The sequence below is a fragment of the Tachypleus tridentatus genome, chromosome 13 (assembly GCF_004210375.1).
Source record: "Tachypleus tridentatus isolate NWPU-2018 chromosome 13, ASM421037v1, whole genome shotgun sequence".
In the NCBI taxonomy this organism is placed as follows: domain Eukaryota; kingdom Metazoa; phylum Arthropoda; class Merostomata; order Xiphosura; family Limulidae; genus Tachypleus; species Tachypleus tridentatus.
The window spans coordinates 153,587,761-153,606,738 of NC_134837.1; the positions used below are offsets into that span (position 1 = coordinate 153,587,761).

At 30.7% G+C, this 18,978-nt stretch overlaps 1 protein-coding gene across 3 annotated transcripts in view; it reads left to right on the plus strand.

The window, feature by feature from the left end:
• LOC143236719 (DCN1-like protein 1) overlaps positions 1-18,219 on the plus strand; it is a 41,767-nt gene extending 23,548 nt beyond the window's left edge. Inside the window, exons 6-8 of one of the 3 annotated variants that reach the window (XR_013019726.1) lie at positions 6,979-7,075; positions 10,044-10,227; positions 14,287-18,219. Coding sequence is in view for 2 of the 3 variants with exons in the window: in XM_076475157.1 (XP_076331272.1) it covers positions 6,979-7,075; positions 10,044-10,123 (177 nt within the window). In the remaining variant the exon portion in view is untranslated. Of the gene's footprint in view, positions 1-6,978; positions 7,076-10,043 lie in introns of all 3 variants that reach the window. The other 2 variants (XM_076475157.1, XM_076475156.1) reach the window with 2 other exon arrangements.
• The last annotated feature ends 759 nt before the right edge of the window (positions 18,220-18,978 follow it).

Here is an 18,978-nt window from a genome sequence, read left to right on the forward strand (position 1 = left end):
CATATTTAAGTCATGACTAATAACATGTGGCTATAGCACCCAAAACATTAGGGATATTACATCTGTCAGACAGAATCCAAATGCCAATGTCAAACTAACTAGGGACTATGGTGAATCAGTTGTGTATTTGAACCCACAACATTTCAGATCCTACTGCCTTTTGCTGTATGCAGCCAGTTGGGGGAATGCATCAACTCTTAATATTTAGGTATAACCTTAAAGTAAAATTAAACTAACCTAAATTCTACAATGTAAAATTCCCAACCTCTACTCTTTATATATATATATATGATGCACAAAAAAGTCAAAAAAATGTTCTTATAGTAAAATTGACTATCTTGTATATAATTCTACAAGACTTTCAACTTTCACTGCTTTATTTTATAATTGTGAAGTGATGTGAAACAGAACTAAAAACCATTATCTTGTTAGTTCTTAAATTGCCATCCTTCTCTTTGTCTTATATTAGTTGGGGAATGCTCCACAACATTATTGCATGTTATGAAAACAAGCAGATAATTTTATGATAAAGAAATTTGTCATTAATTTAAAATTTATGAACACTTTGTCCTGAAGAAGATTTAACATAAATTGTTTAGAAAATCTACTTTGCTTCATTCTACTCACTGGGAGTAGGAATTAGTAGCATTGCTTCATAATTGCAATATGGTGTAATTATTAATAAAGCATTTCCAGTGTTCTTATAAAACATCTTGATGTTGGTTATTTATTTTGCCTTCATACATTTCTTTAAGTGGAAAGCTAACATTCATTACCAATTGACTTAATGTGGTGTTTCCTTATAGATAGCTGTAAAGTAGTATGTTTTAAAGAATTTCTAATTATTGTTTGCAAGTTGAATGGTAGTGATCTCTCGGACCACCTGATCTGTGTATTGATGATGCAGGTAGGGAGTTGTCCTGATACATAGAGCAAGAACAGGAGAGAAGAGAAACCTGCTACAAATTTGGACAGATTGGTGGCTATAAATGTTGGTAGGTTTGCTAGTTAAACTAGTGAGCTCTGGATCAGATCTGTAAATAAATAGCCATCTGTTTCTTCTGGTGTTATGGTTATTTCTACCTCTGCAGGGCTGAGCATGGCTTTGTATGTGGATGTTAAGTAGAATTTGATTTGATACAGGACTGAATGGCACTTTGGTCTTGCAGTATGCCAGTCATTTGTAAGTAAATTACTGCTTTGGCCAGTATAGATACTTTATCCTTATCAGTGGCGAAGTGCTAGCAGTGAATGGAAAAGCTTCACTCGGTATCAGGGTGAGTGCCATCATAAAATATGTGAGAGTTGTAATATTGGGTTTTGGCTTAAACATTGTTTGTTTTTTTTATATATAAATACATTATAGAAATTATCTGCTAGTGTAGCCTGAGCACCAGATGAACTTCAACTCTTTTATGAAATCATTAAATGTTGAACAAAATATGCACAAGAGCAGTAAACTACATGAGTTTAAATAGATTATGATATTTCACTTCCATTTAGTACACAAATTGTTTTATGGTGTTTTGCAAGCACAATTTTGATTTGCACAACTAGCTAACATTGTGATTGAAATTACATATGAGACCCATTGTTTTCTTGACTAAAAGATTGCTCTTGGAAATATGCTGACAGAATCCATTCATGTTTTTATTGGAATGGATAGCTGGTTTGGAAAACCCAAATATAGTCCAGTATAATATAAATACTAGGAACATGCTTTCTATAGAGCAACTACCATAAAGCCCTTCTTGAGGCACCATGGATATATCCAGGATTGAGATATACTGTATGCTGAAGGACAGAATAAATCAAGTTTCCATGAATGCCAGTCAGAAGTTATCATTAAGAAGTGCACTGGGGTTCTTAATGCATGTTCTTAATGTGTACCTAGGTGGGTTAATTTGATTAAACATGCCAGTATGTTTTCATTCCATGCATCAACAAATTTCTTGATGTGTTGGAAGGATCCTCTCTGCTTTATTTACTAGAATTTGCTTGCAGGTTGAACTCTGTGATGAAAGAAGAGCTAAGAAATTCTTGTTCAAGTCTTGCATTATGCCATTTGATCTCTGTAATATACCTGCTCTTACTGAACAGCTGAAGAAACTTGTATTATATGGTTTGCAGTAGGAATGGTGTCTTATCTTCGTCAGTGGTATTTCTGGCTGTAGCTGGAAACCTAGGCATTGTATTTCAATGATTCTGACAAACTAAACCCACAGATGCATTCATGCTAATGCATTTTAAATAAAAGCAGTGATAGACTGGTTTGAACTAACCTTGCTGTCTTATTACAGATGCTTTGGCCAATGTTTCAGCAGTAACAGTACTGCTTTTAAAGTTAAGTAAAGTTAAATCTAATTTTAGAAGGATTGAGGTCTATGCCAAGTTATTTCATTCACTAGAATGTGTATTGGTTAAGGCACAAAAGTTCATTTCAAGACATTTCATTCATCCTGTACATGGATACTGGATACAGTAGAATCAAATTAGTACTGTCAACAAGCACATGATGGGGTAGAGCATGTTATAGCATATACAAGCTGAATACAAATGTCCATCAACTATCAATTTTATATGGTTATAAACATGTTTTCTTACAGTTTTATTATTTATCAAGTACTTCACTGCCATTTGTATGGCAGATAATTTACTTCTAGGATAGGTCATGTGTCATTGAAGTGGTTAATGAACTTTGAAGAAGTGGATGGTAAGATTTTGTGTTGGACCACTATATTGTAGTCATAAAATTTTTCTGTAGAACACTGACTCTGCTGGCAGTATGGAAATGCAGATGGACTTCCGTGCTTGCTGAGTAGTACTTGTGTGTTTGTAGTGTTTAGATCCTGGACTTGTTGCTGCTATGAAACCTAAAGTTCTAACTGTAATGAAAAACCATTTAACTAGTAAAGATTAAACTGAAAAATGGATACTGAATATGATGATGATATCCCAGGAAAAGTGGTTAAATGTCCCAGTTCTTGCTTGGCTTCTACTTGCCATGCAACAAGATGAAATGTGACCATCATAGACTGGTGAACATAATATGGAAGCATATAAAACTTGATAGTTGTTGCCCAATAAGAGGTGTGAAAGGAAATGCTATACCTAAACTTGTACACAGAATTTTTGGAAAAGGAGTTTTAATTTGGGAGATCAAAAATCAACAAATATTGTGTAAATCATAATCAGTATGTGAAGCATACTTATGTTATGGGAGTCTAGAGGCATGTAGCTATTTCAATCCAAGAAATGTTAATGTTTCATCAGAAGAATGTAAACTATATAGAAAATGCTAAATACCATTACCAACTGTGCTATAATTATACATGTTTGTTTTTCTTTTTTCACATCACAAAATTAGGGGTTCAACTGAACCCCTTCAAACTCCTATGTGTGCGTGCAGTATACCATTACTAACAAGTGTGCTGCTCAACCTATATTTCATGCAGCTAGTGATTTCAATAGCTGTTAGTTCTGATATTTGCCAAATATTATATGATACATGTAGTGGATGACACAAGGGAATGTTTAACACTACAACCAATCCATGGAGATGGCTGCTTTCTCATAATGGTGTAGTTCAGTGATGTAAATACTACACTGCCTCTGCAGGTCAGGCAAATAATTTTCTGCCCCAGGAAAAACTCCATCAGTAAATGATAGATTCTCCAAACCCTGTTCTCAAACCACTTACTGTAATCATTGCATCTTGGAGCAAATCAGTTAGTTAATATATGAATCAAAAAGTGTGCACTAACTATGTTGGATAAAATAGCCACTTATAAATTAGCTGAGTACAAGGTGTCTGTTTTAGAGTACAGTAGGAAGTCCATATTGATCAAGGAATAAAATTCAGCAATTACATGTTTGCCAAGATTTGCAAAGTATTGGATAAAGTCTTTTATTTTACCTTATTATTTACATTGCAATGGTCTTGGTAAGTTTTTCAGTTTAGATTGAATTGAGTGGTATGATCAGCTGCTATATGTGATGATGTTATACCACATAACAGAACAAGAGTCTACCAGCTGTTCTTCAAACATGCTAACAGTTGCACATGAAGCTACTCTCTCGCTATCTCTGTATGGTTCTCCTAAAAGGTAAATAACTGTAAGAATGTTCAAAAATAATTGCAATATGTATGTTCAACACTAGTTAACTAAGTTGATGTGCAAGAACTCAAACATTAATGGATTGCAAAAGCTATCAAGTTACAGAAACAATTGTATGACAAGATGATGAAAGGCATATCAGTTTGAATGAGGAGACAAGACATCCTGTGGTTCTGTTACATATCAGTGGTGTGTACACCTCTTAGATCTGATTGGAGTGTATCATGTATTGGAGCAAAACAGTTAATCAGACTACGAAATTCATCTGTTGTATGGAAGAAGAAAGTATTGTACTTGCTGGCAAGCTGAAACTATGTTACTGAAGAATTTCAGAAACATTGTCTTGACCTGTAAGTAGCAAGTAAATGAGTTGAAGTTTAAGATAATGATGTATTTTTCAAGATATCAGGTAGAAGTGCATGCTAGTTTGTTTTTCACTCAGTTACTGTTGTTAAAAACAGTTTGTGATAGTAGTTACTAAACCTAGAACATTAGTAGCTGGCAATAAAATGTTGTGTGCATGTACTGTACATTTATACTTATGGTTTTAGTGGTATGGTAAACATTTGTAAAATAACTGTTTGAAATGAATGATTCAGTCAAACTGCTTTATCTGAGAATATAAACTTATAAGAAAGAATATACTACTAAAATATAACTGCATTTTTGAAATATTTGATGAAAAAACAATGTTACCAGTGTAATTGGCTTTCTCATTTAGTATAAGGTAAGCTCTAAAAAGCTTACTTAGTGTTTACATAGTACAGCATGAAAGAATAGGCGAAGTGACATTAGTGTTTTAATTTTCAGAATATATCCAATCACAAGCATGTTCTCTTACACTATGTGACAAAAGGTACAAAGTATTACTTAGTTGAAAACCTTCTTTTCCTTCCAGTTATACACCAAGCATAAAAGTAGTAATAGTTAAGCACTGGTCAAAACATCTGTCAAAATTATTATAGCAGAAAATACTTTGTTCTAGGTAATTTGTAGGAAACTTTTGTGTTAAACTGTACATTGATAGTTTAAGAAAATTTCAATGTATAATTAGCATTAGGTTTCATGAATCACCATCCTATACTGACAGTTAAACTCTTGACTTGTTATAGAGAAGGATGACTAGTACAGACATCATTGCTTTCATCTTTTTCAACATGGCACTGAACAACATTAAATGATTATTCTTGCTCTGATACAAAACGAATTTCACTTAATTGTTGTGTTTTTGTACTACTAAACTTTCAAGTTTAAAACTTTGTTGTGGAAGACTGATTTAGATGTCAATCTAACTATGGAGTTAAGATTTCACATTCTGTCAAAATTATGGGTGTGGATATTTCTCTAGATAGTGCAGATAGCCCTCGAGTAGCTTTGCACAAAATTCAAAACAAAATTTCTCTAGACCTTTGTTTAGTAGATGAAACTAAAGACAAGATGCTGAAGGGGTATTAGAACACGGACACTGCTGGAGTGAAATCTGTGCACACCTCTGAGGAGACAATATTTGTAAAAAAAACTAAAGAAACAATCTAAAGTGCTGAATGGGAAGACCAACGTAAAATAGTTCTGTGGAAGCACATTGCTTGGTGAAGAATATTTAAGCAGAAAAAAAAGAGCTGACTTTTGACACCTGCAGTAGCATTAGCATCATCTGTATTAATACCCCAGCTTGAATTCTCCACTGTAGTGAGTATACTAGGGCCACAGGATTTAATGGTGAAGTAACCAACTATTATCCCCACAGTGATTTAATTTCCATGGCCTGGTCAGCTGGGAAAGAGGGCAATTACCAAAAACAGAAAAAGGAGAACTTTAGAACTGCTGATAAACTTCCAAGACTGAAAGTAGGTCTTACAGGGGTCAAGTACAAGATGGCTAGATCAGTGGAGTTTTCAAACTGTTATTGGAAGGATGATACTTCACCATAGCCCTGGATTTTGACCTAATTAACATCTTGAAGTGAACTTGCTAGAAACCTAGGATATAGTTTGTACATTTTAATTTGGTTGTACATAATAGTATATTACTTTTTTAAAGTTTTGCATTCTTATGTTCAAAATATTTTATTTAAAAATTATTTGCAGGCTTTTTCTTTTATGTTTTGACATTGTGATATTTCCAGATTTGTGATACTATTTTTTCTTCAGTCAATAATTAGATAAACTTCTACTAAAAGAGTTACAAAAATTATACAATAATAATAATAATTAATATAAAGTAAGAAAAAAAATGAGTAGCAAACACAATTTTAATGTTTTCAAATAGCATCAATTTCTGACTCAGAAGGAGCAAAGCTTGCTCTAAGATTCTAAACTATGTTTTATTTAACTGTTGTTTTTGTTGATTGCATATTTGTCTTCAGATGTCCAATACCAGTGTTCTTAAATTCAGTTACAAGTATAATTTGTTTCTTTTCTTTTATTTAGACATAATTTATTGTACTCTAATTCACCATAGCCATCAATTCAATAGTCATTTTCACTTGGTGTTCAGTTTATTCTCAGCACAGTTATCTAATTCCTTTTAATAAACAAAATATTAATATTTATTTTTATCTGATCTCAAAGATGGGAAATGGTACTGAATGCATCGTTTATTTGACAGTCAAACTTTTGTAAATGTGTACAAGGCAGAATAGGTATGGATTATAACAGTTGCAACAGATCTTTAACAGTGGATGTTTTTAGATTTTGTGGCAGTACTGTAGCAGAAAAATGAGTGTTATATCAACTAATAATTCATTTCAGTGATGTGATGTGAAAGAAAAAAAGTGTTTTGTTGATCACTTGTTGAAGTTTTTGTTTGGTACTTTAAAAAAAGAATGTGTGTACATGTTTCTTTAATTTATCTTGTTTAGGAACACCACAAAAGAGCTATTCCCAAAGACACGTGGAATCTTTTACTTGACTTCAGTACTATGATTGATGATGAAATGAGCAACTATGATGAAGAAGGTAAGGTTTTTATACCTTGAGAGTTAATATTAGCTAAGTATTTAGTTAATGGTTTATTGCAGTGTAAAATCAGTTAGTATATGGAACATTTTATGAATATGACAGTGTAAAAGTTTGTATATTGTACTAGTGTAACTTGCATGTATTTTGCCAAACTTAAAAATTTCATTATTTAATACTAAGTGATGTGTAGTTCTTTGCTTTGATACTTGTGTGAATTAACCATTAAATGATTTCTTCATTGATACTAACTGTTTACAATGCTTGTTTATAACATTATACCAAATAGGAATGAATACAAAGGATTTTTTTCATTGTTAAATAGAATTAGAAATTTAAATTTAAAAAATATCTAAGATTTAATAACCAAATATGAATCTTCTGTTTGATTGTAACTATAAATATGGAAGTGAAAATATATGCTAAGTTTCAGTATTTATTCTATGTTTTTATTGTACCTGTTTCCACACATTAAACATTATTGATTCTTTGAGTACTTGACATTCACAGAATTTTAGAACTAATTAATTAATTTCACTGAAAATTATATCCATACAGTAGTTAATTGTCAACATTATCTTATGTACCAGTACTAAAATTGTGACTTGTGTACATTAACATATTAGGGAAATCTGCAGTTGGTAAAGAAATCTCTGTGCTTATAAATTTTAAGTAGGCAATGAGGTTGATACATATATATATAAAATGAAATGTTTTGCATTACAAAGTTATTTATATGTACATTTATAATTTTCAGAAGATGTTCTGCTCAGTATTCATATATTGCATCATTATTAGATAAAGTATAAATTATTTTTCAATGCTTGTATGGTTTGTTTGTTTTTTGCATACCATTCCCATTTCAGATGATTCTGTGTAACTTAGATATCAACAAAATTTGTTATCTTACACTGACAGTCTTAATGTAATCCTGTATATGGTAGGTAGATTGGACTTTTAGTTTATAGCCAGGAGAGTTAGCTTGGGAATTCACTATCAGCAAGTTGTATTAAAGATTTCCCTTCCTTTTATTTTTCTAGTTCTTTTATTAGAAGGATAAGTGAGTAACATCCTCACTGTGATTTAAGTGATTTTCAGTGTAATAGTCAGATAAAATCAATGTTTTATAAAATGAATGTTTTAGCATCATGAACAACTGCATAGTGATCAGATTTATCCAGATCTTATTGTTGTTATTTTTGTTTTCTTATGTTTAGATTTAGTGTTTTTTTCTTTACTTCTCATCATGTGTGATAAATATTACCTATTTATTATGTTCTGCCAAAGAATTTTTTTTATTTTAATGTTAAAGTGTAAAATTGTCAGTTTTCTAGCAGGCCATGCCATGTCTAACACTGGTTTTGCAAATTTGCATATTTTTGTTTTGACAGAAGTTTGAATTCAAGAAACAGTGAAAGTATAAAGGAAAATATGAATAATGTAAATTAACATTCTGTAACTAATTATAATTTTAGTGGATTACCTGTGCACTTGCAAGACAGACCGATTGAAAAAGCTAACAATGCTCAGTGAACATGCATCCTTAAATATTGTAATAGTAAGGTTTCAAACAGAATTCTGTTTGTTATTGCCTGTCACTTTAAAGTCCAAAACATTTCCTGCATTCTGAAAAACAGTTTCATCTTCTACAGTTGAATGATTGCATTGAGTCAAGTATTTCCTGAAGTTCCTTTCAATTCTTTCTGGAAGAGATGTCTTAAAGATATCCTTGTCCATGGAAAAGCAAAACATTTATTTTCTGACGAATATGATCATAGACACTGTAAAATTTCTAAAGTAATTACTTGCACAACACAAATTTCCATTTATCTCATACAGTATAAACACTAAAAAATACCTTGCCCAACACTTTAATGAAATTGGTCATTCTATTAATGATGGGACACTCTTTGACATTGAAACCCATTTAAAAATTTAAAGCCAGTGGAGAGAGAACAAAATCTATTGTATTGCAACATTAAATACTGTTCAACTTTTTTGAATAAATGTATGTCTTGGAGTCAGTGATTTCTGGTCATTAGTTTGTTCTCTGTCAGAAAAATAAATTTTTAAGCACAAATTTTTAGGTGTTTAACTTACCATTATATATTTGATGTGCAACCACAGTAAATCCCTTGGAAAACCTTTTGTGCCATATTCTGTATTATATTCTAAATGCTGTTTTACTTGGCAGTGTGTTTGGTAATTTGTAACAACTTGTTTGTCATGTACCAGATATTGCTTGAACAGTTTTTTTATAATTTGTCTGCTGCTTGGTTATTTACAATAAAAGAATTCCAAAATCTTACCTTTTCCTGGGATTCACATGTGGTTAGGACATATATACAAGCTTTATTATTAATTTTCTAAAACTAAACAGTGCTGAGGCTCTGTCATAATGTATGTTTTAAGTGAATGTATGAGACTTGTTTCATAATAAAATGCTAGCATTTAATATGTTGGAGCTTTGTGCTATCATTTAAAGTCAAATGTGTACTGTGTAGATCTTTATAGGAGAATTGCTAAAATCTGGTTTTCTGGTGTGTTTTTTGTCAGTTTGTTGCAGTAAACAGTATTATTTCATTGACTCAATTACTTTATTAATTCATATATATTTTTTCTAAGTGCAAAATAATAATATAATTAACAGAACATTTTATGCACATAGAAGTTGTAGACTTTGCAAAACTAAATAGTTAATCAGGTTGGTCCTTTAAATTTTCCCCCAGTGGAACAGCAGTACGTGTGCAGACTTATGATGCTAGAAACAAAATTTCAATGCCCCAGGTTGGCACAGCACAGATAGCCCATTGTTTAGCTTACACTTAACGACAAACAATCAAATCAGACTTTTAAAATACATTTTTGTTACTCCTTATAAAACTTATGTTTTTTGGAAATATAAGATGCTTAATATTTCTGAAACTAACCATTCTAAATGATGCTTATTGAATTTTTCTTGTATTAGGGGCGTGGCCTGTACTTATAGATGATTTTGTGGAATGGGCCCAACCTCAAATAGAAGCTAGAAAATGTACACAAGTATGAAATAAAGTTAGTAGCCAAGTTATAGTAAGTCATACTAGGGAAAAACGAAATCAGTCAACATTGTATCCTGGTGTGAAATATTGGAGAATACACCTGATCATCTTGTAAATATTTCATTATGCATATTTTGTAGAAATGGTAGTAAACTGTTAGGTTTATTTGTCATAGCTGGATTTTTAATATTGTGTTTTCTGGGTTTTTTTGCCCAATTTCTTTGTAATTGTAATATTTACACAGCTTTTTAACTTTAAATTTTGCAAGAAAAATAAAGTAACATTCAGGTTCTTTGGTACACAAGTCAGAAGATTAACCCTCTCTGGAACAGTGAGTACCTTTTAGATATTGAGGACATACCTGCTTATCAAGTTACAAACTTTTAGTCAAAATAATAACTTTCACTTTATTTCAATAATTTGTCACTCAACTATATTTTATAATTGATATTCTTTCATTTTGTTACACTTGTTTGCTTGTAAACAATATACTTGTCAATTTTTGTTTAGAGTTTTTATATCTATCACAAAACGTGTATGTATATTTTTTACAAAATTGCTATCACTTGAGAATACAATTATCATGCTATTTTCCTTTTCTTTCAGTTTTTTTTTTTTTTTGGGGGGGGGGCTGTCTATTTCCCCATTCTTTTAAAACATTTAAGTGTGTGCTCAGAACAAGTACTATAAATGTAGCTGTACTTTCAAATAGCTATAGGCAAGGTTTAAATAGCAAGGTTTCAAAGAATTAAGAACAAACTATAGTTCTGGAATTTTTTACAGTTCCTTTGTATGTTAAATTATATTTATTTGAAAGGAATTTTTCCTTTGGCAGGACATCAGGTAAGCCTTATTTGGTTTAGAGTGCTGTGGATGACAACAAAATATTCATGTGACTCAAATAACTTTTTTTTAATATATTAGTTAAGTTTATTAATATTCAAACAATGTGTAAAATATGAATTATTATTTATTGAAAATGAAGTGTATTTATTGGATATAAATTGATTTCAATTAAGAACATTGTTTAAAAAGTATTGTTACTTAGCCTGGTTCCATTATTACAGGGACTATTGTTGACCATTAATAAATATTTGTCAGTATTCAAAGTGTTTGTTTACTATTTTAGTAAGAAGTGATTACTTCTGCAATCAACAAGATAAAAGTTATTATCATAACAAATATTTTATTGATTGTCAGTCAAGTTGAAAATGATTGCATACTTAAAATGGAACATGGTGATATACAATGTAAAAATTTAAATCCTAATGTGAAAGAATTATTTTCAATGTTCTATCAAAACAGTGTCTAACAATAAAATTTTCAAAATTTCACAACACAATGTATTCAAAGACAAAATTAAATGCTTTTTTTTAAAGCTGAAATTAAATATTATTTTGTAGGTTTGTCATTTGTTTCATTTCTAATGAAATACAGTGCCATGTAAAAGTAATTACCACCTACCAGTAATGCCACATTTTGATGAAATACAAATAATGTAAATAGTTCTTTTTAATGAACTTGTTTTTATTCAAAATTTTAATGATCAAACTTAACACTGTTTTGTATGAAGAAGGTTAAATGTCAACAAAATCTGAAACGAAAATACATAAATTGAAATGTGCTGACTGCTTAAGTATTCAGCCCCTTAAGTCAATACTTTGTGTAAGCACCTTTAGCAGCAATTACTGGTGTGAGTTTTTTGGATAGATTTCTACCAGGTTTTTGCAATGGGATGGTGTAATTTTTGCTCGGTCTTCCTGATAAAATTGCTCCAATTTTGACAAGTTGACCAAGGGTCATTGATGGATTGCAATCTTCAAGTCTCACTACAAGTTTTCTTTTGAATTCAAGTCAGGACTTTGACAGGACCACCCCAAGACATTCACTTTCTTCTTTAGAAACCACTTCAGTGTGACTTTGACATTGTGCTTTGTGTCATTGTCCTGCTAAAATGTGAATTTTCAACCCAGTTTTATATTCTTGACTGAATCACACAGGTTTTCCTCTGGAATTTGCCTGTACTTTGCACCATCCATCTTCCCCTCAATCCTGACATGTTTCCCAGCCCCTGCTGTTGAGAAACGTCCTCATGTTATTGACTGAGTGATGTGATGTGTTGGGTTTATACCTGATTTAATGCTTTGAATATAGACCTTAAAGCTCAGTTTTAATCTTATCTGACTACAACTTTCTACCACATGTCTACTCTATCATTTACATGGTTTGTCATAACTTACATACGAGAATTATGATGATTTTCTTTTGGTAATGAATTTTTTTTTGCCATTTGCCCTACAGACTAGCTTTGTGTAGGAACCAGGATTTTGTCAATGTATGAACATTTGAATCCTAATTCAGACATGGAACTTTGCAATGATTTTAAAGTCACCATTGGCTTTACAGCAACATTCCTAACCAGTTTCCTGCTTAGTTTGAAAGAGTGATCTAATCTGGGTAGTGACTGGATGGTATGAAGCACAATCCACTTTTTAATAATGAGTTTCACCTTGCTCAAAGGGATAATAGATGACTTTGAAATTTTCTTGTAACTTTCTCCTGATCTGTGCTTCTCTGCCAATTTATTCCTGTTTTTTGTGGTTTTCATGATTGGTTTGTTGTATCACTATATAAGTTGTAGCTTGAATAGATGCATTTACTCTGAAATCAAGTTAAACCACTTTGACTACACAAGTCAGAGACTATTACACTAATTCTTATGACCTTTCAAACTGATTTTTTACACCTGAACTGATTTAGAGTTATCATAGCAAATGAGTTGAATGCTTACACAGTTGATAATATTCTGTTTCTCTTTGAAAGCCTAACTTACATAATATCAGAGTTTTTAGCTTTTTCAATTTAGAATAGATTGTGCAGATTCTAAATGTAAAATCTCATTTGGAAGTTTCATGATTGCAAGCTCAGATGGCAACAAAATGTGGAAACATTGCAGGTAGAGTGAATACTTTTGCAAGACACTGTATTTCCACCATGAGCAGGAAAAAATGAAATGGTACTGCTAGTCTGGAGAGTGTTAAAGAGTGTTGCATATACCACCTTTCCATAGTTAAATGGAACTTTATAGTTTGTAAGCAGAAATAATTACATTGTTGTGCATGATTTTGTTCTTTTTTTGTTGCCTATGATATATCTGACTTTAAGGCATCATGACTAAAATTCAGCTAATTTCCCACTCTGTAATTTACCTTAAATCTTAGCAAACTATTATTTCAGAAATAAACTTTCTGACAGAACTATTGATAGATTATTAGTAAAATTAGAATGTTCCTGGAGTATGTTTGTTAACACTAGTGTTCGTGTATGGTTAGTTCACTGATAAGTGAAGTAAAACAGGATTGTGATAAGAATTTTATGTACTAAAACTGTTTTTAAATGTTGTTGGTTTTCACTTTATAAGTATTTACTCTCAAATATAAACAATATTTTTCAGAATAGCATCTAAGATATAACATAGTGGCTATGTACCTCTCTCTGATTTAATCAGGCCTTACAGAGTGTTGAGGGAATGTACTGGTCAATATTAATACAGATTTATTAATCTAATTTTGTTGGTTAATGTTACAATATTGTCAGTTTACAGCAACATTTAAACATGCTTATAAACGGTAGCCTTGATAGTAAGTAGCATTTGCAAAGTATACTTTTTGAAACTAGAAAGAAAATGTAGATCAAATTTAACTTTATTGTACATAGGCTTGTGTAAATAATTATGAGTGGTTTTAGTTTTTCTTCAGAAGAAAGTGAGTGGCATATATTTTTTTTTTTGTAATAATTTATTGCCTCTAGGTTTTCACACAAAAATTATCCCACTGATACTGAGTTGTTAGAGAGATAATATTCAGAACTTAGTTGATTGTCTTTTGAGAACACTTTTTTTAAGCGTCATCTTACTATAAACCTTTCGAAATTAAATAATTTGATCTTAGGGATACAAGTTATTAAATATTATTAAGTTGTATTTTTTAATGAGAAAAGACACTTTTGATCAAAAAATAATAAAGGAGTATTCTGTACTTTTTCTGCTGTATTTCTTTTATTTATTATTTGTTCATCATTCAGCATAAAATACAAATAAGTTTGATTTTGTGATAGGTCTCTCTAGCTGGTGTTAATGGTATCTTCATTCGTTATCCTTTTTGACATTAGGTCTCATTGTTACTGTCAAAAATTCCATCCAGTTCATCATTTGTATGGGTAACATAAGAATATGGTTACAACAAACTAATCAGAAGCAGTAAGTCATACAAATCTTCAAAGCATGGTTGCAGAATTGCCGATAATCTTTACCAGTAAGTTCTGAAACTTTCTTCAGGGTAGGTTAACAATCAGTCAAGCTAGTTGCTAAAGTTTGTTTTTGAAAGACAGTGTATTTAGAAATATATTTTACAAAAAAATGTTAAAGGATTGTTGGTAACTAATAGGATGTGACATTTTTAATTAAAAAATAGAAAAACATATAAGCATAAAGTTTCAGTTAATAAAACTTGACAAGAAATTTGATGAACAACTTTCTCAGTTTTGCATATTACATAAGTATAGTATAGCTAGCTAAGTTGGAATACTTGCTGAAGGTGTAGGAAATACTTAGAATTATGTGTGTATAATCAGTACATAAAATAGAAAATCTAGTGAGAGGGAGGGTATTTTCCAGTAATGTTTTGAGTGCACATATTCAGAAATGTACTTTATTATTATTAATTATTGGAAATGTTTGTTAATGTTAGAAGTTGTGCAATTATATTTTAATTTTTGGAAGTTTCAAGAAATGCATAAATACGTAATTTTTGTCCAAAAATATTGTATTAAGTCTAGCTGCTAGCTGAATTTGATTAATGTGATGTCTATATTACTTCATTGACAATATAACTTGTCTAGTTTATTGGCTGAGTTTTAAAATTAGGAATAAACACAGCTGAGAAGTTTGTCTCAATTATACATGTGAAGAAATTTAAAAACAATGCTAAATATTTTATTACTTAAGTAGGAAAAAAGGTACTTGTTATGACAAAATAAATTTTTGGTTATGGTTTTGCATAGCTGTATTATTTTGAAGTACTGTTTCACATGCTTTATCACATCTTTATCACTTTATGGTATAAAACATCTGAAAATGAATGTAGTAAGAGATATGGCTGTGTTTGAAGGGTGAGAAAGCTATTCATAATTGAATACCAGTTTTCAGGTAGATGGGCTGATACATTTAATAAAGGTATATTGACTTCATAACATACAGATAAGTCAGTAAGATTCTAAGCCGATAGAAGTACCTAAAATGAACTCGGGTAGGTTTATAGTCTACCCTCCTAAAATGCTCTGGTCATCAGATTTCTTATTTTTTGGCATAGAACAGACTATTACAATAAAAACTGATTTTGTTGAATTTCCTAGAATTTGCATATTGTTCATTTTATTTTGATTGACAATATCATGCTTGTTTATATTAATTAATTACTGGAAACTTTGCCAAATCTGTTGTTCAGAGAGCATTAAATAAATTGCCAAGAAAGTTACATGGACTAATTATTTTAAACTGCTTTTGTACATACTTTGAAACATACAAAACACATTCAAGGTGGATGTTTACTTTGATATTTATGTAGTGTACCCTTCCACCTTTTTAAGCTCTTTGAACTTCAGGAAAATGGCTGTCATAAAAATGTCTGTACTTTAACTTGACATTAATTTGGTATCACAATGTCCATGTGTAGAGCCATTAGATATGAAGGTATATAATAATTTTGAACAATACTTTAATGGGGGGAGAGAAAATACTTCTGAAGAGTCTTGACAAGTTTGAAAGTTGCTTGTTGCTGTCTTCCTTAACCACTCTTGAGATGGATTGGTACATTTTAATTCAAACATGTTTTTGTCTATTCAGGTATCTGTAGATGTTGGAAGATTTAGTTTTACAGTTTGATAAATATATTGAGTGCAAGACTTAAGTTGTGATAACCCAAAGTGTGATGAAGTTTCCACAAGTCAGGTCTGAGTTTAGAAAGAACTTAGGGGAGAAAAAAAAAAAAAATGTAACAATGAAATTAATCCAGCCAGAATCAAAATTTGGTTGATAATAAAATTAATGAAGTTAAATATATGTATGTACAACAATGAACATTTTCTAATTGTTCCAGTGTTAAAAATCAACAATTTTGATATATTTGAATGCTTTCATATACAAGAACAGGAAATGAATAATGAATGTCTGTATTAAGTGCTTTATTTGAACAAGTAACAACAAAAGTTTGTAGTATCTTCTGTTTTTCTTATTTTACACAAAACGTTTGATCGTCAGATCAAGTTTGATACTAAGGATACGTGTTTCTGCACATTTCAACAAACTTGGTTAACTATCAGTAACACCTTTCAACACTCAAGTATAAAGCAGTGCTTTCTTTGTTAAAATAACACAACTGATTTAAAACACCTTACTATTAGTCTTACCTTTGTAATTGTTACCATGTTTCTTTGTTTTCCAAAAACAAAGAATCACAAAATTTTTTATACCTTGGATGCATTTAACATAATTCAGAAATTTTAAGAATTTTGAGTAAAAAGGTTAATTATGTTTGTGATGTAAATGAACTACATCTATAGTCTTAGCATGTTACACTGTTCTTTATTTATTTTACTTAGAAAATACCTAGGTTGCTGCAGAGTCATAATCATATGCATTTCAGAAAGGTGCAAAGGGTGACTTATCCTCTCTAATGTCATACAAGTGATTACATTGAATATTTACTGCTAAATAATCTCAATATCATTGTTATTTTTTATAATTGGTTGTCAGTATGTAGATTAGAGTTTGAGCCAGTAATACATTTACCACTTTGTAATATAGAGGAATTCAATTCACACTGTATTAAATCAGGCAATGGTATGAATAATTTCTTCAGACCAGCTGAGCCTTCCTGCCCAGAAATGTATAATGTGTTGTAAGACACTTGAATATGTTTGTGATTTTGTTTTGATGTGTTTTTTGTGGTGTTCAGGTAGAAGCTATGAATAGCTTCATTGTGTCAAATATTTTAAGAATGAAAAGTGGTTTCAGTGTGTAATTCAGTAAAATATTTATATTCTTAAAAATGAAGTAACTTAATTAAAAGGTTTATGAAAGGTGAAGCACTAGCTTCATAATTTCTTTAAAAAATCAGAATATTTCATCTACTGAGTGTTTTGTGTTTTGCAATGTTTTTTTCAGTAGATGTATTTAAATTTATATTGTGTGTTTGTATGGACTAACTTGCAATTAGCAAAATGTTAATCATTTGAAACTCACTATTTATGAAATAAAATGGTTAATATTCTAATAAACATTGGTGTTGATCATTCTGTAGGCTTCTAGTTGAGGTGTTTGAACAATCTCATGTGCCTATTGTCTGAATTTGACCTTTTGAAAGTAGAGTACATTAATGAATAAAGTTTTGGTCATTTTTTGTTATGTAACTTTCTGACTGTGGCTAGATGGATATAACAAGTTAGTGTACACATTTTAGTGACATTGTACTTTTCTGCTATACCATAATCACTGGTTAACTAACAAGCTGTACCAGTAATTTGTTTCAGCTATTTCACTGTGTTTCTTCATATATCTCAGTAATGTAATTTCAATGAAACCCTTGATTGTACACAGTGAAACTGTAGAAATTTCCAAAAGTAATATTTGTTTTGAAAAAGGTAATATTTTAAAAGAAGTTCATGAAATGATTTTATTTTAAATTGATTAGTGTCAGTAAAACATTGCATGGCATTTGTAATATGTTTTCATGAATATGTTATGAGTAATGTAAGGTTATTAATGACATTATAGAGTTCAGTAAGGTATATACCAGTTAATGTGCATGCAAACTATAAATATTTATAAAGATATAAAACCCTTTCCTGCAATCTATTAAATTATTCGGATTTCAGTTTTTTGTTTGTTTTTTAACAGTTAACAGTGATTCACTTGTAAGGTTTATTGAGTGATTAAAACAAGTTTATGGCTACTTGTAACTTGTCTCTGGGAGACAGTGTATTCTAGTGTAAAAAAAGAAGTGTAGAAGGTTTAATGACTTTAATAAACTTTTTTTTTAACAGATCGCGAGAAGTACTGTTGTCTGTCTTTTGAAGTAAACAGTTCATTGTCTTCATCTTGTATTTAATTAGATAATGAAATTGTGGAGACATTCAACGATTTGTGTATTTTTCCAGTTTTGAGTTTATACGTTGTAAACCTTTTTTGTTTGTTTATTCTTAATTACTCTTCAGAGAGTTGAACTGAGTCATTAAAAAACAAAATGATTAGGTCTTGCCATACGTTTTATTCGATTTTCATACTGTGCTCGAAATATATTCATTTTCTGATACTGAGCAGCCAGCCAACACAGCAGTTATAAACAGCACACTAAGCTTATGTGAATTAATACAATAGAATACACAGGTATTTAGTTTCCTAAAGTAAAGTAATAAAAAGTGCAAACAAATTTAAATTATATTTTTAAAAAATTATCGTGTTCAAGGGCAAATCTATGGATCGACATCAAAGTCTGTCCTTGCACACCTTCGCTTTTCTTGAGTGAAGATTTAAACAGTAATTTGAAACTTTATTACAATTTAAACGATAGTATGATGACTAAAATTTACCAAATTTCACGGCGATCCATAAAAAATATCCCACACATATTTCCAATTTCTTCGTTTTCTGTTTTTTTATTCGCACCAAAAATAGTGGAACTTAATTAATAAAAAATCGTACTTTTATGAGTTTTTCAAATTTGGCACACTAATAGATTTTTACAACCTACAATTAGGACTTTCATTTGGTTTAATTATAAGCCAAAAATATTTAACAAAAAACCG